Source organism: Catharus ustulatus, chromosome 21 (genome assembly GCF_009819885.2).
Source record: "Catharus ustulatus isolate bCatUst1 chromosome 21, bCatUst1.pri.v2, whole genome shotgun sequence".
In the NCBI taxonomy this organism is placed as follows: Eukaryota; Metazoa; Chordata; class Aves; order Passeriformes; family Turdidae; genus Catharus; species Catharus ustulatus.
This window is the reverse complement of record NC_046241.1, coordinates 90,131-112,919: the sequence shown is the minus strand read 5'-3', so window position 1 is coordinate 112,919 and position 22,789 is coordinate 90,131. Positions and strand designations below refer to the sequence as shown.

At 52.0% G+C, this 22,789-nt stretch overlaps 1 protein-coding gene across 2 annotated transcripts; it reads right to left on the bottom strand.

The window, feature by feature from the left end:
• Positions 1–2,888: 2,888 nt before the first annotated feature.
• On the bottom strand, positions 2,889–15,128 carry SAPCD2 (suppressor APC domain containing 2). 2 transcript variants are annotated; one of them, XR_004419875.1, is made up of 7 exons: positions 14,594–15,128; positions 9,900–10,033; positions 6,521–6,667; positions 6,305–6,403; positions 5,690–5,803; positions 3,408–4,835; positions 2,889–3,104 (listed from the first exon to the last, which is right to left on the bottom strand). XR_004419875.1 is itself a non-coding variant. In XM_033077773.1 (6 exons), the coding sequence occupies exons 1-6, from the start codon at positions 14,997–14,999 to the stop codon at positions 4,707–4,709; spliced, it is 1,029 nt and encodes a 342-aa protein (XP_032933664.1). In that variant the 5' UTR covers positions 15,000–15,128; the 3' UTR covers positions 2,889–4,706. The 2 variants fall into 2 exon arrangements, 1 of the variants encoding a protein (XP_032933664.1); XM_033077773.1 differs by having other exon boundaries at positions 2,889–4,835.
• Between the last annotated feature and the right edge of the window lie 7,661 nt (positions 15,129–22,789).

The window sequence follows — 22,789 nt, the reverse complement described above, 5'->3', positions numbered from 1 at the left end:
AGCCACAGTTGTGCTGGTGTGCTCATGCCCTTATGTGTGCCCAAGGCAGAGGATCTCTCTAACGGTGCCAGAATCCCTGAGCATCTCCCAGAGCACTACCATGGATACTGGTGCAGCAGGGTCTGTGGCAGTGTTCCCCCATCCATCTGTCATTGGAGGGAGTCATTAGCACGCTCACAGCGTTGGAGTACCTGACAGCTGTTGAACTGTGGCAGTGGTCAGCCAAGGTGGTTGTCACAGCCTGACACTGGCACACACACCAGCAACAGGAAAGCCATTTCTCAGCCCTGCAGCTTATCTGGCAGCTGGAAGGATGGGCAAAAGTTCCCTGGCCCTGAAGGCATTACTCTGGTGCCTCCAGCCAGCAGCAACAGGGCAGGAGGGGCTCAGGGGGTTGCGGACCTTGAAGAAGGGATCCTGCTCTGCAGACCCATATCCTATCCTGAGGCTAGCACACTAGCATCCTGTGAGCAGGGAGAGCTGCCAATTCCCCTGAGAGGCAGGAGGAGAAAAGAAGCTCGTGCCCCTACTAAAATGGTGGAAATCCCTGGAAAAGCCACATGAGTTGGAGATGGGCTCCAGCTCCCATTGCTCCCAGGAGGGTCAGTCACAGGAATGGTGCAGTCACAGTGAGAGCTCTGCCCCTCAGATCCCCCTGGCACAGCTGTCCTGCAGGATGCAAAGCAATCAGGTCATTCCGGGGGGGCTGGCTCCTGTGGGATGAGCTGCTCCAAGCCTCGCAGCCCCAACAACCCAATTAAGTTTTGCAATACTTAGCTTTCTCGTAGCCCCTTTGGTTTTGTGATTCTGGGCTCCCTCTGGAGGTGAGTGCTGCATGAGAAGCTGAGCAAAGGGAGCAAAGAAGGCTAAGGACCCTGGAGAGAAATAAACACCCTCTCCTAAAAGTATTCCTTACAAAAGCTGCTTTTGTGGGGTTTTTTCTTCCTAATTCCTTGATTTTACGAGGGTTAAGGAGATCTAGAACTTTCTGGGAGTTGGCAGTGATGTAACAGTCCACTCATCCAAACAAAATGTGAAAAATGGCTGGGTTGGGAAAACCTCCTTAGGATTTGGGACAGAGAAGTAAAACAGGAGCTGACAAGTGCAGGTGCCCAGGCACTTCCTTAGTCCAGTCACCCCTGCACGGCCCAGCTCCCCATCCCAATGAGAACCATCCCCAGGACCCAGGGTCTTCTTCAGGTCATCACATCCCAGTTTACTTCCCAGGGAGTTGCACTAACAGCAGGACAATAGGTGCAGAGCAGGAGGGCTGCAGGGGCAGGGCAGCAGAGACTGTGGTAGCTCAGCAGTGTTGACCATATGGCAAGGAAAAAAGGCAAAAAAGACAATGTTCAGGTCAGGGGTCCAAGATGCAGCTGCTCCTGCTGGCATGTGGGATAAGTGCTCTGCTGGGACAACAGCCCTTCTCTAAAGCGGAAGCTGGGCACAGAGCCCAGGCTCAGAGGGCATGTAAAGGGCATGGAGCTGGGCAGGAAAAGAGAGAAACTATGAATAGATAAACCTGGGTGACTGGATCCTTCCCAAACTGCATGGTTGAAGACACAGGCAATGAGATCCTGCATTCCTGGGCAGGCCAGGGGCCAGGTACACCTCCAGACTGAGCTCAGGAGAGGGCTCACCCTACTCAGTAGCTCCAGGCTCCAGCAGTGGGGACCCCCCATGCAATGGTACCCACCAAAAATGCCCAGGGACAGGCATGTTGACCCCATGGTGTTGCACCTGCTTGTTACAATCTCTAGTGTGGAGTGCTGTTGGGAGGTGAGGTGGGTTGCCAGGAGCTGTCCTGGCTGTGGACAGCAGAGCCCTGCTCCAGCTGCTCCCAGTGTAACCACAGCTTCACACAGTGGGTTCCAGCAGTTATCAGAGCCCTGAAAGCACCACAGATCTATGGAAACCCAGTTTCATCAGGAAAAAAGCCTGAAGAAAATGAAAGGTGTTCAACCACATGTCCCAGCATATACATCACTTACAGACCCAGCCCCCAAACACAGGTCTCATGGCTCCTGAGCCAGCCCCCACAGTTAAGGGTGCCTAAGTGGACACAGCCCAGACCCACAGTGGAGGGTCAGGCTCATCAGGAACCTAGAAACAGTGTGGCCAGTCCAGAGTGACAACTTGAGGTGAGTCCTGCAGCTCCCAGGGGAAACCTGGTCCCAGTGGGCTGTGGCACTGCCAGAGCTACCCTGCAACCTGCAGCAGTCTCACAGAAAGTAGGGTGGGGGGCCAGTGGTGCTGGCCAGGGCTGAGACAACCCTCTTGGCTGGGGCAGAGAGAGCTGCCCTGGCTCTGTATGGAGCAGCCTGGAGTGGGAATTATGACTCTTTTTTTCCTTTGGAAAGCCTTCATGAGCTCCACCCAAGCAAAAGGCACAAAATGAGAACCAAGGGCAATTAGCAATGCTCTTCCTGTCCCAGCTAGAGCTAGCGGCTGCTCTAAGCAGCACCTAGAAGAGGCCATGGCAGAGATCCCTCTGCCAGCTGCTGGTAAGCGGACTGGGGTCTCCCTCTTGGCTCTGCTCCTCGCAGGGAAGGCTCAGTCTCTGCAGGGTGCAGGGTTCATCCCACAGCCTGGGAAAGGACAGTGCCCGAGTCAGTGCAGAGCCTCAGGTTCACCTCACGTGAGTTGCCATCTCAGCATAGGGCAGAGAGACACGTGCCACACATGCCATGCCACTGAGGGCCCCTGTGGCCGACCCTGGGAGAAGGTGTCGCTACAGAGCATGAGCCACTGTTGCTACCACTGTGGGGTAGCTCTAAGAAAGGGTACTTAAAAGCAAGTAAGAGGTTGTGAATTGCACCAGCACTGCCTGAGCAGAGTGAGCCCCAAGCACAGTTTCTGGAGGAGTAGACAGATGAGGCTACAGCACGTGAAAGGGGTGGAGGTAGCTTTAATACACTGCTCCACAGCAGGGGACAGGGGATCCCTAGTCCCTGGGAAACCCAGAAGTGATGGGAAAGGACATGGAAACATGTCCAGGCGCAGAGACCCCCGGGCTCTTTGTTTGCTCACCGGATCGCAGCTTCAGCTCCCCCTGCATTCTGAGAGGACAGTCAGGGACTTCAGGGTTGGCAGCAGTAGATGGGCTGATTTAGGGAGAGAGACAGAAGGATAAATTAAATAGGTCACCCCACTTTATTATCCCTACAGACAGGTAACCCTCATGAAAAGGGTCAGTTCTAATGAAACCTCAGGCAAAACAGGCACCAGACACCAGAGGAGGCATCACAAAAAGGATGGCAAGCACTCATGCCCAGGGGACAACTAACATCCAACTCCTGCAGATAGGGGACACGACTAGCCACGGCTGCTCCTCCTCCAACATCTCCCTGGCACTCTGCTGATCCCCACTCCAGCTGCAGGCACAAGGGCAGAGCAGGGATTCATACCTTGCAGTGAGCTTTAGCTCAGGATCAATCTCAAAGAGAACAGCTGGATGGGACACAGAGTCCTGACAGATAAGAACAGAAGTGAGAACAGAATTGGCCTACATGTGTCAGCTCAGGGCAGAGCCAGCACCTTCTGCCCAGCATAGCACCCCAGCATTATGTCTGGAGAGTCAGAGCATGAAACAACCCCCCAGAGAGAAAGGTCCTGGTTGTGAGGGTACAGAGGGCCAGGCTGCGCTACAGGGGATCTTCAGTGGAAGAGCCATGGATACCAAGTACCAAGACACAGTCAAATATTACTCAGCTCAAGCATCATCACTGAGCTGGGTGGGAAGCAGGAGGCGTCCTGAGATGCACCACCTAATAGGACCCATCTCTGACCACCACCACCCCTCAAGAGACCTGCAGAGAAGTGCAGCTCAGGATGTCATCCCTGGCAGTAGCCTCCACAACCACGTGAGGCAGAGCTGCCATTTCTCCATGTGGAGATGTGCACAGTGCAGAGTCTGTCAGCCTCTGCTCTGTCCCACACTCAGTTAAATACAAAACCAAGTTCGAAAGCCCCTCTGTGAGGTCAGGTTGATGTGCGCATCCTCAGGCTATGGAACATCACTACTCCTTTTACAGTCATCATGAAAATCTAATCTTGGCAGGCAGTATTTGCCAGGTCAAGCCAAGTAACATGTCAGGTGTCTGTCTCCACTTGTCAACAGCCCAAAACAGCAGCTCAGAGGTGTAGGCTATCTTGGCTGAGTCTATGGCTCATCCCCTACAGGAGCCTGCAGACATGTAAACAGCAACTGTAGTATCACTAACACAAACATGACAGAGGGGTTGCCATGAGGACCACCAGTTTGGACACTACAGGGCCAGGACAGTGTCTCTGGCAGGTAGAACATGGGCAGCAGAGAGGGGCCAGGCATGCCTCCTTGGATTTCCAATCTTGTCTTCCAACGGCAGGACAGGCAGGAGCCAGCATCCTCTAAGGGCCAGACTTGTCCAGAGATACATCACTTTTCCCCAAAAGCAACCAAAATCCAGCCTAAGTCAGCAAGGGTACAGCAGCATCCCTGCAGCCCTGTGAAACAGGAAAGAAGCAGCTTGAGAGCAGCATGGCTGATAAGCCACCAGCAGGGCAGGGATGCTCCCCAAGAGGGGTCTTGGCTTCCTCCCACAGAGATGCCACCAGGAGCCCCAGACCTTGAGACAGAACACCTGGAACAGCTGGTGTGATGAGTCTGGGGCAAAAGTCCTTGAAACCCTTGGGGAAATTTGGGAATGGGGCAGGGGAGGCATGTTCTAGATGAAGGTGGAGTCCAGTTGGCTCATCTCATGGCTGTTGTGGGCACGAGCCTCAAAGAGTTGCTTGATCAGGGCAGATTTCTCCTGCTCCAACTGGGTGATGCGCTCGCTCTTGTCAGTCACCTCCTGCACAAGATAGGGGAGGAAAATGCTGGCAACTGGTGTGTTGCAGGTAACATTTATAGAACCACAGAATCACAGGCTTTGGGTAGGAGAATATTAAAACCCATCTCATCCCAGCCCCTAATCACGGGCAGGAACACCTTCCACTAGAGCTGGTTGTACCAAGACCTGTCCAACCTGTCCTTAAACACTTCCAGGGATGGGGCAGCTTCTCTGGGCACCCTATGCCAGTGCCTCACCACCCTCTCAGGGAACAATTTCTTTCCAGTATTCCATCTCACCCTGCCCCCTGGCAGTGGGAAGCCATGCCCCCTTGTCCCGTCTCTCCAGGCTCTTGTTCAAAGTCCCTCTCCAGCTCTCATAGAGGCTCTTTAGGCACTAAAGGAAGGGGTTCTAAGGTCTCCCTGGAGCCTTCTCCTCTCCAGATGAACACCCCCAGCTGTCCCAGTCTGGCTCTGGAGCAGGCTTTGTGACCAAGCGCATCTTTGTGACCACATGCTGGGACAGAAACCCCAGCAGTGAGCCTGGCCCTGGCAGACCATCTTCCCTGACTGCCCCCAGCTGCAGCCTCTGCACTCTCTTGTGACCTCCATTTGTCAGTCTTTTCCCTCTGTCAGGAATGCCCCATCCCTGCTACTGACTCACCGAGCAAACAGCTGGAGACAGCTGGGCACAGCTGTGTGCCAGAGGGTCTCTACATGCAGCCCACACGCCCTTTTCTGGGATGACCAAGTCTGGCCAAGCTGAAGGAACACTTCCCACTGCCTGTCATTACATCCCATCTAATGAGAGAGTTCCTTCTCCCTTCCTTTCCCAACACCCCCAAGGACATCTCCTCCACCCCTACCTCTGCTCACCTTGGTGAGAAGCCGATTCTGCTCCTTTAGCATGTTGATGGCTTGCTGGGAGCCTGTGGAGCCTGGGGACATCACAGGGACCAGCCTGCTAAGCGCTGAGGAGGGATTTGCTGTCTGAAGGGAAGATGAAGGCATGTGACACTGAATCTCCTACCCCGTGGCTCTTTCCAGCCCTTCTTCAAGGCAAAATGTTTCTACGGCAGACAAAGAACTGAGAGAACCCCAGCAGAAGATTAAAATCCCAGCACAGGCCATCACAGGGTCTCCAGCCCACCAGGCAGAATGGGGAAGCATTCCTGCCAGCGTGCCTGGCTCCTGCCCAGCAGGACAGTCAGCTCTGAAGTGGTTGACTCAGCACCTCAGGAGGTGGGGCTTCTTATTCCCTTGACAATGGCTGTACCTTTTTTGGGGATCTTCTTTAGGACACCAAATACCTTAAGATCCTCCAGCCCACCTCAGGACCAGCTGTGCTGTCCTCTTGGCTGTCCCCCATCACCTTTCCAGAGCTGGGGGAAACTGTAAGCTCCAGTGTCAGCCCAGCCACCAACATGGTGGGGACAGGATGAGTCCTACGATCACACAAACAACCTCAAGCTGCTGATGTACTGTTCTCACCTTGCCAGCAGTGGAAAGAAGGTCACCTAGGCAGCGGTTCACCTCCTGCAGCTTGGGGACCAGGTGCCCCAGGTGGCTCTGGCCACCTTCAGGGAAATTCTGCAAGACGGGGAGGAAGAAAAGGTTGTAGGTTACCATGGGGTCAGCTCCAGGTCCAGCCACCTCCCAGCCCTGTTTTCCAAATCTACATGCAGCCAGAAGAAGCTCCAGACTCACAGCACTGGTTCTCTTTTTCCCCAGGAGCCGCTGGTGCTCCTGCATGAGCTGGATGTGCTGGTGGTACCACTCTCGAGCCCGGTCTATAAGCTCCAGACCCTGCAACAGGAAATCCTTCTCCTGTTCCAGTTCCTTCACGTACTTCAGCTGCAAGACAGAGCACAGGGACATCACCCACCCCCCACCAAGGTTTTGTCAAGTCCCAGGAGTTGGTTTCTTCATGAGGTGCAGGGGGATGTGGATACAGGCAAGGGTCTCAGCCCCTTACCCCAAGAAAAGCTGTAGAGGAGCAGGATAATGACTGCTGCTTGATGCTGCTTTGGAAGGAGATTTCTGGAAGCAAAGTTCTCCAGTTTGGGAGAACAATCAAACTGTGTGAAGGACACTTGGGTCACCTTTACTCTCCTGCTCATCATTGCAGGTGCAGGTTTCTTCACCTATTTACTCAGGGAGGCAGCAGGAGCAGCTGCAGCTGCCCCCAGTTCCCTTTGGGGTGTGAATGTCAGCCCCAGAACAGACACACTTGGATTTTGATGAGCACTGAAGAGTCTAGCTCACTGTGCAGGCTGGAAGTAAGGGAAAAACTACAGCCCTGTTTCCCGCACCCCTGGAAGCACATGAAGCTGAGCAGAGCATAGCACACCACATCTCTTTGTAGAGGATCTCTGCTAGTTGCTCAGGTTCCAGCATCAGCATCACCTGGAAAGCAGTGGGGGCCTTGCTGTGCCTGGAGAGCTGCTGCGAGGGTGCCTGGGGCTGCTGCCCTCAGAGCAACCCCTCGGAGTAGTCCAAGCATGACCCAAGGCTGCTGAAGAGCAGGGGACTTGGCCCACATCCACAGGGGATACATGGTCATCATTCCACTGTCACCTTCTGCTCCTGCTGCCCATTGGCACCATGCTGCCACCAGCAATCAGAGAGGTGGAGAGGGATGAGGAGACATTCCTAGGGAACAGAGCAACTGATGCAAACCTGTGAGCCCATGGCCCTTCTCCTCTTTTCCATACCAGGCTGCTCCCCCAGCTCCCAAGAGCATGGGGAGCTTCCTGACTCACTGCCTCTACCTTCTTTGCCACAACACAGCTGGGCCTCCAACCACAGCACAGCCTGGGTTCCACAGTCTTCTCCAGGCACCAGAGACTTTAGTCACCCAGAAAATGCTGGATGCACCAGAATCTCATACTTTGGAGAGCATCAGGAGTGGTGCAGCTCAGAAGTGACCCTGTACAGAACCCTGTGGACAAGTGGTACCATACCAAGACCTTCTTTAGGCCATTAGCATTTCCATCTCCCCACAACCCATACCTGCCACCCATTACACTGGGCTCCTGTTGCTCCTGGAAATGCTTTTTGCAACACAACAACCCCTCCTGCACCCTTCCCCAATGGCCCAAAGGGATATACCCAGAGTAAGAAGTGCAGAGCCTTGGTGCTGTTGCTGAAGGGCACGAAGAAGGTGCTGTCTGTGGCAAGGACCCCCACTCAGCTGGGGATGCAGCCCACTGCTGCCTCCTTTGCCCTCCTCCCCCAGGGCTTGCTGACCAGCACAGAGACCGGAGGAAGAGGGAACGTTCCACAGAGCAGAGGGACACTGCCAGCCCTGCCCAGAGTGGGAACAGGCAGCATCTTGCCAGGATAAAATACTTGGGGCAGGAGAAAGACAAAGCACTGGACTTGGCTGGTGCTTGGTGACTGGTAAAGAGGAGGGGACAGAGCCGTGCCCTGGGCTGCCTACAAATGACAGTGTTGCCTCTCAGGGAAGGTCTCATCCCAGCCACCCTTGTGGCCAGTGAGTGAGTGGGCACCAGATGAGACAGTGCAAAGAATCCTGGGGCTGCAGCACAGCCTCCACAGCTCTGCTCCCTGCTCAGGAAGAACCAGTCCTGGTGCACTTCAGGATGCAGGATGGACACCAGTGCTTCCATTCCCCACGGGCTTTAGGCGAATTAGTCTAATGACAGAGTTCCTTGTCCCTTGGGAGCCCAGCATCAGGGCAGACATGAGTAAGAAAGGTGACAGTACAAAGATTCAGTCCTTGCTGGACTCAAACCTGTTCCAGCTGTCTCTGTAGGCTTGGAAACGGCACCAGTGCCTGAAGGCTGTGCTCAGGGTGTCAGAGAAGGCTGACACTGCTTCTCTGGGGTCAGATGCACAGAAAGAGTGCAGTACTTGGTGACATATAGAGAAAGAGGGGACATCCCTCCCACTGCCCACATGACAACTTGGGGGAATACAGATCAGGACAACACAAACCCAAAACAAGAGTGCTTATGACAGAGCTGGGGACAGACATGGTGGCCACATGCACCCCTCACACAGCACCTTGAGCTTGGGACCTTGAGATGTACTCCAGCCCAGAGTTGTACACACAGGGAAGAGCCCTGCCAGGGAAGCAGAGGCCTCCCTCTCTCCAAACAGCAAAAACCTGCAAAACCCCAAGAAGCAGAGCCCTCAACCCTAGACACACAGAGCTACATTTATCACTCCTTATATTATCACACCTCCCAGCAGAGGCCCCTCTCATGGCTGCAAGCCCAGCAAACCACCTGCACAAACATCCCCTCCCCAGGCTGGCATCAGGGCATGTTGTGTCCTCCAAGGCCAGTGACAGGCTCGGCACCGCTGGTCAGGCCTGCTGGGCTGCAGGAGCAGGGTGACACCAGAGTGCGAGGAGTAAAAGTGCAGTGGTGACAATGCCATGAAGTACTCATCTTGCAGGCTTTGTCCTGACTCTCTGCCCAGGACAGTTTAGCTTGAGCCTGGGGGCAACATGCCCAGGGAGGAAGCTACTCCATTCCACCTGGGAGCAATGAGATCACTTCACCCAGGCAATTTGATCCAAGCCTCTTCACTCAGCAGTGGAGAGAGGGGAACAGACCCCTTCATCCTGGGCTGCTTGGATAAATTCTACGTGGATTTCTCTGCTTTATTAGCAAAAAGTCTGTCAGAAGCCAAGAGGACCTGCATGTTTGAGCCCTGATCTACATGGAACATCTGGGAGGGGACATAGACTGACCCCACTGCTTGGCAGCACAAAGCATACCTGACCCTCTTTGGGGTGCTCTTAAGGCCCAGAGATCCATCTGTTCCCACACCTCCACCTTTGTCTTCCTCTTCCCAAGACCTTGCCCATGGGGAAGGCATCCACCTCCTCCCTGTCTGGCACAATTCAGGACAGAAAGCACCTTGGAAATAATGGCAGAACATCCACATACATCAACAGACCTTCATATCCAAAATATCAGGATTTTGCCTGATGTCCCACAGCTCACATGTGCAGGGTAGGCAGAGAGGAAGCCAAAGCCCAGAGATAGTGTCAGCAGTGAGGGACCCCTGCAATCCACCTTCCCCTTCATGGGCACCCACAACACTCCCTTACCATGCTGAAGTCCACGCCATTGGTGATGGTGTGTCTTCGGTGTTCTGCACGGCCCCTCTGATGCCTCCGAATGTCCCCAGTCCCTGGGTGGCCACTGTCTCCCTGGGACTGCCCAGCAGACTTTGCATCACCACCTGGAACAGAGGAAGGCATGAGGCCACAAGCTACTTTCAACAAAATTCTTCCTAGGGCCATTTCTGAGAGATGATCTGCAGGGTGGTCTTGTGAACAGGGAGAGACTGAGCAAACCACCAGCCTGAGTAGCTGCTCCTGTTTTTGTCCAGGCAGCACAGGTGTCAGGAATGACTGACTCAGCTGTGCCAGGCTGGCAACAGACCTCAATGTCATCTTCTGTAAAGAGCAAGTAGCTTCCACACAAAGCTGGTCCAGTCCCAGCAAGGGCAAATAAACCATTAGTGATATTGCCTGCCCTTATGTGTCCTCATGGGACACCTGGCTTCCACTCAGGTGGCACCAGCTCTGCCAGGAAACCAACTTCTCCTGAAGGCAGCTCCTGCCTGGTGATGGACTTGGGCATGAGGATATCCAGCCCAGACACTATGTCTATAATATAACCATAAAGTAAATCAGGCTGTAGATTTTCCAAAATTTTATTAAAACCCCAACATCCTATCCTGCAAAAGACTAATATACAACAAACACATAGTGCTGATGCAAATCCATGCATAAACTATTTCTGAAGATTAAATTCATACTGGCAGGTTCCAGGTTGGATCAGGCACCTCCTGCCTGTAACCCAGGGCAGGAATTCCTTGGGCACCTGCACTGAAGTCTGCACAAGCCCCACACTGCCCACCCTCACCAGAAACCCAGCCCTGCAGTCACAGAGGAGCCAACTCTGATACGCTGCTAGCTGAGCCGGCAGAGCAGCACTCCAACACCCCATCATCCTAAACCACAGCATCAGAGCAGCCAGGGGTGCAGCCAGCACATCCCCAGGCAAGTCAGGGCAGCAGCTCAGACTGCTCCTCCCTTCCTGCCTCAGTCCCCAGCCAAGCCAAGCGCCCAGCACACCCTGTCTCATGCCACCCCATCAGCCCCACGCCTCCCCTGCTCCCTGCACACAGGTTTCCTCAAGAGTTCCTTTCCCAACCTGGCTTTTCAAGAAGAGCAGCAAGGAGCTGGCAAGTGACGGAAGGCAGCTGGGGAAAACACCCTCTTACCAGGTCAGCTCCCACACATCTGCCAGGCACACCCACCCCCTGCACATCCTTCTACCAGAGCTGCCTGGCACAGGTCTGGCACATTCCCTGCTGCAGGCATGTGAAGGGCTGTGAGTGCCAGGACAGGGTGTGTGGCACCACATGGGCTGGCATATTTCTTCTCTCTGCTCCACAAGTTTCCTCAGCTGAACACATGGACATGACAGAGGAAGGAGAGGGCAGCCACGGACACAGGAGCCGCCCTTCATCTTGAAGGTATGAGGTTTAGGAGTCCTGTACCAGGGCTGCTGGTGCTGCCACAGTCACACTAGTTCAGAGATAGGAGACAGGCTCAGAGGGCAACAGTCGACATGACACCACAGTTTGCCACTTTGTGTCACTGGGAAAAGAAGCTACCACGCCATGGGAAAAATCCTTTTTCTGGTCCATCACAGTATCTCACTCCACCTCCCAGCAGTACTCTGGCACAGACAGGTCTCTAGCACATCAGTGAATACAAAGCATTTGCAAACACAAAGTCTTTGATATCATCCATCCATATGCTTTTTCAGTTCACTTTGGTTTCATACACCCACATCGATCTGGGAGGAACCCAGCAAGACTGGTGTGACCACACATGTTGTCCTAGCAAATCTGCAGTATATCCTGCTCAAAAAGATGAGGAACAACCTCAAAACCAAGGATACTCTCAACAGTCAGAATCCCAAGACAAAGCCAGGAGCACTTCTGGTAGGAACTGCAGGATAAATATATGTTAAAAAAACTTTTTGCTGCAGTTACCTAGAAGTGCTGGGTTGAGCTGAGCTGCACCTCTGATAAACAGGAGCTCCTGGTCAACTAACCAAGCTCTGCACACCTGACCTGACAAGGCAGTGGCCAAAACAGGAGCCCTACTTATATGCTGGGATAGTTCTTCTTAGGGAAAGAACAGGATCAGATCATCAGAGGTAGAAGAGATCCTGTCATGAGATAATGGACAGGCTCCTTCCTCCCTCTGGAACTCTCTTTGCCCAGGACAAGCAGACACCTCATGGTTGTTTTACACCTCTCCACAAGTATTCATGGCAATGGCCAAGACAAGCCCCTACAAAACATCCCCTCCCTCCTGCTAGTAACAACAACTCTCCACCTGCTAGAGCCAAGCCACCCCTGGAGCAAGGGAAAGCACTGCTTTGCTGGGGAGGAGACAGTGCCCAGGGCCATGACACACTTCCTGGGCTCTTTCTGCTCTGTGCCTTGACTTCTCTAGGTCCCAGCTCCCAGTGGCACTATGGGGGTAAAGACCCGCAAGAGCAAGGCACTCAGACACTACTGTGACAAGACACCAGGCACCTGAGATAGGAACATCCATTATGGTGAATTCCCTGCCCTGTGACTTTTCCAATATCTGCCTCATCATCCTAGTGTCCAGTGGGCATTGTTGGCTCCCCAAGGACCATGGAGTGCCAAGCAGCAGCTCACAGGCTGCACCAGCACTGCTGGGCAGAGCAGAAGCTGAAAACTGTCTTAAGCAGGGACTTCAGAAGCACTTCTGCCCTAGGAGAGGTTAGTGTGGGAGCGGGGACAGAATTGTCCCACTGGCTCACTGCACCACTGGACATGCCAGGAGAACTACTACATGCCCCCAACCTCTGCCATTTTGCCATGAGTCACATCCAAATCATCTCCGCCATGTGTAGATGTTCCTCAGACCATAAAGCAGAGCTGGGGAGGCACCCTGTGAGCACTCTTTTTCCCCCAAAACACAGGCAGGGAGCATTTCCTCCAACTCACTGCAGCTTATAAGCACTGATACATCATCTCAATGCACTTGATTGGGGTCTTACAGAAGCCGCCACATGCAGGTGGAGGCTCAGAACAGCCTTGCACCCAAATGATATAATCTTAGTGGAGACAGGTCTCCCTGCAGCTCCCAGCACCCACCACACATCTCCACAGCAGGAATGGAGCCATATCCTGCCATGACAGTGCCCAACTCCCTTGCAGCCAACTGAGAAATCCACCTGTTCAACTGCTCCCTGGGAAACCATCTGTGGAGGGGTGCACTGGGCAGTTGTGCAGAGCTAAGAGATGGAGTAACTGAGTTGTACCATTTTCTAAGCTGCTTAATGAACCTGAAACTCAGGCCTCTTGCCAAAATACAGCCCTGCAGTGCAGGATGGAGGCAGCAAGGGCTGAGGCACTAACCCCATCCACAGGCTCTGGACAGTTATGGAACATCACACTGTTATGGAAAGATCCTCAGCAAGCCAAAAGCTGCTGCAGTCATCTGCTTGCTCCTTCCCAGGGCAGAGCTTTCAATCTGCTTTCTATTCACCGAGCACGATTTTTTTCAGGTTTTCCCAGATTTCCATTCTTAATGATAGAAAACTTAGTCTGTTCAATAATATTCCCTTAGATGAAGCTCCAGTGATTAGTCTGGAGGCAAAACAGGAAGCAGAGAACCTCACAGTTTGAAGTTTCTTCTCCACCCAGCAGAAAGGACTGGAAGGGAGTGGTTGGGAAGACAAACCAGCCTGACATTCCCAAGGTGGAGGAAGTCATTGCAATCAGGTGGTGCAATAACAAGTACAAGCCCCACACACAGACTTTGTCTTCTCTGATCTCAAAGCACTTCACAAACCAAGATAAAGAATTATTACCTACCCAGACAAGCCCAGAAGCCTGGTTTCCTTATAACGTTTTCTACTGACTAGCAACAAATCAAAATGCCAGTGAAACAGTCTTCCCCGTGCCAAGGTCATTGCCTAGAGGGCACTGGCAGAGCCAGCACAGGGAGCACAGATCCCGAGGAAAGGGGAGAGTCCACGATGATGTGCAGGTGAGCTCTGTGGACAGAGCCTGGAACAGCAGAGTGCATCTCTCTGGTGCTGCTCTCCCATTTATTTGCTGATTAATTATTCTTCATTTGGAATAGTACTGTGGAATGACCCAAACCAAAAAGGCAGATCAGGTTTTGCATTTTTTATTTGTCCAAACCATGCATGACATCGTGAAGGAGTAACTCCTGAGGACCAGCCCAGCGCAGTGCCCACGGAGCACACGGCCGCTCCGTGACCGCAGCTTCACCCCAGAGAAGCTGCTCGGTTTTGGGGGTCCACAGCCATTCTTCGAGACGCCCAGCTGTGCCACCCACCCGCCGGGGAAGGTCAGGACAGACTCTACGCCAGGAGACAACCACGGACACATTACGGCAAAGCCCTTAATTCCCCCTGTCAGCGCTATAAATAGCCCAGCGCATCGCGAGGGGAACACAGCCCTGGGCGGGCGGCGGCGCTGGGATATTCTCACCGGGATCGGAGTTCAGCGAAGCCAAATCAGGACTAACAGTAACTTCGGAAGAGTCTTACACTAGCCCTGCGGGAACTGCTGGCTCTGAGCACAGAGGAGGGCACAGGGGAACGGAGTGAGCCGCGAGATCCCATCCGGACCTCCGAGCGCCAGGCCCCGGCCCCGGCGCTGCCATCACCCCCGCGAGCCCGAAACCTCCAGCCCAGTCCCGCCACTCACCGCGGCCTCGGGGCTGGCCGTGCCCCGGTTCCCGCTGCCCGGCGCTCTTTCCCCGCCGCTCCTCGGAACAGCGAGGGCTTGGTGGCTTCTCCACGCTCCGCCGTCCGCCGCTGCCACCCTCCACTGGGGGCTCAGCCCCAGGGAGGGCCGCCCGCAGCCCCAGGACGAACCTCTCGAAGGTGAGGTAGCCGCTGGCCGGCGCCGCCTGCCGCAATCCCTCCATCACCCCGGCGGGCAGCTCCTGGGCTTCCGCTCCCCGCCACCGCGATTCGATCTCCCGTAGGTGCACATAACCTCGCCGCCGGTCATCCAGGATATCGAAAAGAGTCCGCAGGCTCTGCAAGAAAACCCGGGGAAGACCCTCGGTACCGGCGGAAAGGGAGCGATCACCGCGCTCCGGGGCCATCGCCGCCGCTCTGAGCGTTACTCTAAGGTCCGCCCCCCGCGCCTATTGGCTGGCGGCGGGAAGTGCCGCGCTCCCATTGGCTGGCGGCGAGCAAACACTCTGGCTATTGGCTGAGAGCTAGCACGGCAATTTGAGTTGCACGCGGCACCCGCCCTGCCCCGGGCCCGCGGGTCGCCGGGATCCCGCTCCTTCGGCGGGGGGGACCCCGACCCTCCCCTCCGGACGAGGGACTGCGACAAACGCCACACCCTTCCTCCTTCTTCCTCCCGCTTTATATACTGAGCATGATGTGGGATGGTTCAGAATATGTCTTGGATCAGTTGGGGTCAGCTGTCCTGGCTGTCTATTCCCCCAATTCCTTATGCACACCTATCCCCCTTCCTGATGTGGTGGAGTGAGAAGCAGAAAAGACCGTGGGTCTGTATAAGCACCACTCAGCAATAAGAAAAATATTTTCATCTTGTCAGCACCATATTTTGGTCTCCATATTTTCAGTAAAAATCTGAAACCTATCCCCATAACAGCTACTGTGAAGAAAATTGATTCTAACCCAGCCAAACCCAGCACAACTTCTAAAAACTTCAGAGCCAATGTGATTAGTGAACGGGGACAAGGAAAATCGCAACTATGGCATTCACTCTTTCTACCACCTTTGCAAACACACCCAAGAATTGTAAGTCAATGCAGCATCCCTACAGGAGCAGGATGTAGAGCACCAGCACGGAGTCCTCCTCTGTGGTGTACTTGTCTGGTGCCACGGGGAAAATAAATGCTGACAGAGGGAATAGAATCCCATCCCCCCAGTGCTGTGTCTGGTAAGACACCAGTGGCCAGCGGCCAGCAGGAGATGGGGTAGGAGCCCTATTGAACCACAGACACTAAAAAGGAGGGGGAAAACCCACCAGTGTTGACAAAAGTGAGAGAAACAGGATTTGGATCTAATCTTTTATAAATTTGATATGCATTGACATTGGTAAAGAATGAGTTTCTCTACTTTACAGGGAAATTTGCTGTGTCTGTTAGACGCAGCAGCATGTTAACCCTAGTGCAAGGTGCTGCCTCCTCTGCAAACCCCCTCTATCAGAGAGTCCCATTACAATACAGCAGACTGCAAAGCCCTGGCATCATGATTCCCGTGTCACAGGAACTTCAGTTTGCTCAAGGGGCTCTGGGCAGCCACGTGCCAGCACCTCCAGAGCCCTCACCCTGGTTTGATGCTCATGACGCTGAGAGAAGGGTCAAAGATTAAGCCTACTGGAGAAAGGTGATGGCCAGGAAAGGTAATGAACCACTCTCCAGGTGCTCAGGTTGTGAGACTACCTGTGTCATGGACATCTTCCTGTGCCACAGATGCTTCCTTGTGCTGTGTGACAGGGCTGATTCTCTTTAGCTCTGAGTTGGCTTTGAAGGAAGAGGGTGCGTAAGTGTCGGTCCAAAGATTCCCTGATTTGCCTCATGACCATCGAAATTACTGGCGACCCTGAGACCGCACCACTCGCTTAGGACAGGAGTTGCCGGGCCTGGCCGAGGTGGATGCTTGCCAAAGGACTGTGTACAGGTGTGTGCTGGACTGTCACAGTACGCTGCGTTCGAGCAGGTACAGGGCTGGAAGAGCCATACTATCTGCACCTGCTTCCCAGAGCAACAGGCCCCACACACAATAGTCCATAAATCTCCCCACCTTTTGGCCAGAGGCCACTTGCCTTGGAGAAGGACTATAAAATGATTACTTTTTGAAGAGACTTTTGAGATCTCTCTCTCCCCACGGATGGAAAACATCGATGGAAGACCCGAGGATGACATCCCATCTGTTGGTAGCTATTCCCCGCATTCTTTCTCTCTCTCTCTCTCCCTCTCCCTCCCTCTCCCCTTTTACTTTGTTTCCCTTATCTCTCTCTCCCCCCCCTTTATCACAAAACTGAGTTGTTGGCACTCAATAAACTGCATTGCTGCTTGTTGCTGAATAAAACTTTAGTACCTTCTCGTTTGTCTTTTGCACCCTGGGGTCAAACAAACCATCATGATCCCCGCTCAGGTTGTGCGGATTGTGACAGGGTGGAAGCTACTTGGGATTCAAGCCCTCCCACCGACCTGGTTCTTGGTGTGCTGCCCTTGCCATGAGACTCCCTGTCCAGATCAGACTTCATCTAGGTGTCTTCCAGCACCTTGATCCTATTTCTGGCTTATTCCATTCTTGCCACTTCTGCATGGAGACTCAGCCTTGCCAGCCCCAGGCTGCCAGGTAAATCACAGCAGCCTCTGAAGACCCTCAGGGGGCTTTTCTCTACCAAGGTCCTGTTCCATCTGCTCTCTGTGCTGCAGCTGAGCTGTTCACAGCCTGCTTTTCTTTAAATAATTTCTTTTCATAAATTTCCTGGACCTGTCCTACCTGTTTGAGGTCTCTGCTTGGCTTAGCTGTGTTTGACTGAACAGGTTCACACCTGCTCAGGATACAGGGAGAAGGAACCAGTGTTTCCCTTTGCTTCCTGCTCCAAAAACAAGGCAGTCACTGTGGTGCTGCTCAGTTCTGGCAGCATCAGCATATCAGCTGTTTTACTCAGCAAAGGCTTGATCTGCAAAAGAAGGGAATTTCCTCTAGGTTCCTCCCTCATCTCTGACCTTGCAGGAGCAGTCAGGAATAACAGGGAAATCAGAACAACCTTAAGGTCTTGTGTCCCATCTCCCTGCCTAGCCAGTCTATTCCATCAGGAAAGTGAACCAGAGGTACCAAAAACAATTCCTGGTGTTTACTGTGTCTGCAATATTCTGAAATATTCTCGCTGCTGTCCATGTGGAGCTTCCTGCTCCAGCACAGGAACTGGGACACAACTGCCAAGGGCAGCTTTGCTCTTACCATGTTTTCTGTTCCAAAGTGCCCTTGACAAAGCTGCATTGAGACAGGCAGACATTTCCATCCTCAGGGTAGTCTGGTGGATGAGGTTAGGGAGATTTTGGATATTCTTGGAAAAGAATTCTTGGGGGGTTGTTTGTTTTTTGTTTAGGGGAGGGTTTATTTTCTCTCACTATATAGTTTGTCTTGGGGTCAGCCCAGACTCTTCTGACAAACAGAGATGTCTTTATATGTCTTTATATTTTTAAAAATATAAACAGTGTAGTTATTCAGCTCTCCTTCCTTCAAGCTACTACTGGGAAGCACTAGCTGCCATTCAGACCTGGCCCAGCCCTCCCTCTCTGCTGGCCTGTGGGTACTGGCAATGACACACATGGTTCTGGTGTGGTGACACCCAACATATTACTGCCCATCTCTGGAGGGGCACAGACCATCTGCTGGAGGCTGGTGGCAGCCCAATGTGTCCCACCAACCAGCATTGCCATGTCTGTGAGGAGAGGCCAGAGCAGCTGCACCAAACCTCAGCAGAGCACTAGGGGAAATATATGCTGGTGTTGGAGACTGGGGCACCTTCCTACATGACACTGACCACTGAAGGGTGCTGATGGGTGATTGTGGCAGTTGATCAAGCCCTGTGCTGGCTTTGGCAGCAGGTAGGTGTTCACATGTAAATCTTGATACTGCAGAGGACACATGGGGATTTACAGCCATGAGGTTGTCTCCTGATGACCATGTCCAAGCAGATGTTGTGAACCTCTGTTGCCATGTCTTCCCAGAGGACAGCAAGGTCTGGTGGGGATCAGACCAGTCCACAGGTCCATGGACTCAATGTATGCGTGCTGCTGCCTGGCACGTGGAACAGCTGCCACTGGCCCATGCAGTGCTGCATCCAGAGTGGGTTTGTTCCCATCCAGGGCAGGTCACCACCTGGAAGAGTTGGTTGGGGATTGGTTAAAACTAGACCAGGAACTGTGCCAACAACAGTCCAGGTGCCAAGTTCTGGTACTTCCTGTCACTGAAGAATTAAGTACAATTGGTGTTAACTCTTCTTTCAGCCTCAAAGCTAGCAGGGAATTACTTCCAGTGGGGCACCAAAGTGTCAATCCAGAAATGCATCTGTCTCCAGGAGACCTCTCAGCAGAAGTTAAAAATAGTGAGAGGAGCATGGTGGGAGAGGTTTCCCCTTGGAAAGGGATATCTTGTTTGATCTTTCCATCTCCGCAATGCCATTGTGTTTTCCATCTCTCTGCTCTGGGACGTCTTGGACACATGCTCTGTTTGCCTTGGTGAGGGCCAGGCACTTGCCATAAAGCGTCTTTTCTCTCTTCTAGACTCTTTTTCCCACCAGAAGGTCAGATAGCAGGAAGTCTGGTGGATGCCCAGTGGCTCAGAGGCTGTCACAAGGCTGGGAGAAGGGAAAGTGGTGAGCTGTTGAAACAAGCTGTCCAGAGGATGGTGGATTGTTTGCTCACCTCAGTCCACAGAGCAAGAACCGGTATTAGTAGGAAATGGCAGCCACTGCATCTGATCTCATCATGCTGCCTCTCCTGCAGTCTTAGCACAGTAGGCTGAAATAGAGGGAATCACCTGTGGCTTAAATGGAAGTCTAATAGATGCTGCAAGGGTTCCAGTCAGAATCCATCTAGAGACTTCTCTGTCCTATCACAAACTTCACTCTCCTGCTGCTGACAAAGCCAGGAGTGGCCAAGGGCAACAGCAGTCACAGCTGTGCCACAGCCAGAAATCCACCTCGTTCAGGGAATGACCAAAATAATATTTTTTTGGGGAACATATTGGTAGTCTGTGGAAAAGCCAGTGTGATATATGCTATAAAGTAATTCGTGTTTTATAAAAGATGAATCATGTTTGTATAAATAAAAGAGTTTAATAAAGTAACTTTAGGAACACTGAGCCACAGGGAGGAGAAAAGATTGCTTCACAGGATTCCAGCGCTGCAGATGCTAACAAAGCCGCAATTAGCAAGTTAATAGAACCAGCCCCAACGGAGGTAACTCGTTATGGGACAGTCCAGAAAGCTTCCCGGCTGTGAGGACTTGATAATCACCATCAATCAAGACAACCAGGGTCCTCAGGAAAACCTACATTTCAATACCCAGTTCCAGTAAACCAAAATCTGCACACATCAAAATTCATCGCTGTGAAACTGTTTTTGTCCAGTCCACTGCGGAGAAAGGAGACTACATGAATATGGGAATCCATGGCAGAAACAAAGGGACTTTTTCCCCAGGCCAGAAAAACTGTATAAAAACAGACTGCCCAGGACAGCACGTGTGACATAGGGGGATCTGATGCGATAGAGGTCGGATCAGCGTGTGTGTTCACCCAGTGCCGATCCCGGGCTCGGTGTTGTCCTTTTTGATTGTAGCTACTGAGGACCGTATTTCAGTCGCAAAAACAAAAATTACTTCTTAAATCTTTTTAATTCGACTTGATTAGTTTATTATCTGTGACAGCCAATGTCCACAAAGCGGACAGAGGAGTCCTTCAAGTTTATTCAAATAAAGGGAGAGAGTCCACCGGAACCATACCCCTGTGGGATCTCTCTCGAGGTTTCACAGGACACAGCCTTTCCTCTAAACTCCCAGCCACATTTTGCCCTCTTCCTTTCCCCATTGGCTGAGTTACTAGGAAGGTATAGTCTTCCTGAACTGCCTACCACATATTGCACACTTGAACATGTATCAATATTTCCCTCCAAAGTTCAGAAGTTTGGGCTTCGTTCTGCAGATCCACCAGAAATTCAGACTGTCTGGGTTCTGCAATATACGTACTCTGTGTGGACCCATTTCTCCTACTATTCTGAAGTTCAGAAGCTCAATCTGTCTGGTCAAACTGTTTGGGTTTGTTTCTGTAACAAACTTGTTCAGGTTGATGTTTATAGATTAAGACCCTTTTCTAAGATATTAACACCCATTTCCCTTAAAGACCCTCACCCATCAACTCATTTGTAAAGACAGTAGCACACATCTTCTGTATCAGTAGGTATTTACATGCTGAAGCCTGGAGCAAGGTCTTAAATACAACAAACTCTGCCTCTCTCCTGGTGGGATACCTCACCCTGACTGTCAGTGAGCAGGAGCTTTATTCTTGCTGATTTTCCTGTTCTACCTGCATGTTTGTGTTTGGTTTGGCATCCCTCCCTCCTGTGCACTGGGGTTGTTCTGCCTGGTGTAACTAATCCAACCTGTCACTATTTTTATTGCTTTACAGAAGAAAATACCTACACATAGAGTGCCATAGGCTGTAGAACCAGTCAGGGGGATGCTGCCAGCCAGACTAACCTGTTCTGGTGGATGGCTGGATTTGGGGAGTGGGAGCACATTTGCCAGCAGCAGCATGATTTGCTTTGATTCTTCTAGAATCCTATGGATATGAGATCCCACAGCTCTGAGACAGAATTCCTTCAAGGCAAGGCAGCAAGTTCTGCAGGAAAAGTCAAGACTTGATTTGTAAGTTGGATCTGAGAGAGCCTTTTATGATGGATAAGGATTGGTGGTTATGGAGGCACCACATGGGTGGAAGGACCTGCACTCGTTTGCACACTGGGCAGGAAGGGCATGCAAACATATCAGGGAGAGATTTCACATAAAGGGGAGCAGACATATTAGGTTTCAAAACCCCAAGGCTCTTCTGAGCAGGAGCTGTGTCAAGTCACACAAAATAAGAAACAGAATGTGACGCAGAAGCTTTGACAACTCTCAGGGATTCTTCCTGACCTGCTGGTCACATCCAGATGGGGTCTAGCTTCCCTGACTCCAATCACATACAGGGACCTGGCTGTGTCTGAGCTGCTGTCTTCTCATGTTCTCAGAGCTGCGCTCTGACTGCAGGAAAGATGGTTACTGTGAGTAAGGGGCAATCACAGCCTGTGTGTGAGGATTTAACTATGCTCATGAGCACAACATTCAAACAAAGTTGTTCTTTGTCATTTTAATTTGATTTATAGTGTCCTCCTGCTCTTTACTTCTCAGTGCATGGATCTTGGTTCCTGCAGGTTTGGTTACTCCTTCATCATTCCTTAATCTTTCATAATTTCTTTTACTTGTCCTTGAATTTCTCCTGTACTACTTCAGTGATTCTGTTAATTTTTAACTCTTGTTCTTCTCATTGGTACTTTATTTCAAAAATGGGGAACTGGATTTGTGAGCAGGTGACCTGAGTTTGCACCATGTCTGGGGTACAGCTGGGGCTATTCAACTCCTGCTATATTGAGGGAACCCTGAGACCTTGCGATGTTTCCAAGAGTGAGTGTAAGATGGGGCATTGAGGCCTCCTGGCACAGACTGCACCAGGACCTGGGGGTCCTGTCGGACACACATCATCCCAGTCACAGGACCATGGCCACTGCAGAGCAGAGGTTTGGCCACAGGGCCAAATTTTCAAGAAGGGCAATGTTATAGATGATTGGCTCTCTCAATTAAGGGTTGAATATTGCGTGTGTTATAAATTTACTCACCACAATCTGGTAGATCAACCAATAAGGCAATTTATTAATTAGCTGATATGGAATGGACAAGCAGCACTGGGGACATGGGGAGTCCACGCTCTGGTAACACTGTCCTACCCCTGGTCACTGCCCTTTTTTAGGCAGTCTCTGGTGGGGTTGTGTCGTGCTTACTGTGCTGGGGTACAAGCCCGAACAAGCCCGAACACGTTGGGGGTATCATTCAAGTAGCAGCAGCTACAAGCCTCCACCAGGTCTGGACAAGGCTCAAATATATTGTCAGATTTCACCCCTAGTGAGCAGGTAACAGCAGCGACAAGTCTGCTCATGTCTACACAAGCCCACGTTTTCCTTATGCATAAAAGTGGATACAATTAATAATTATAGTGACAAAATAATAAATAATATATAAAAATAAAAAGCCAGCAATTTACAGCAAAGTGATTTAAACAAATATAATGAAATCATTAGATT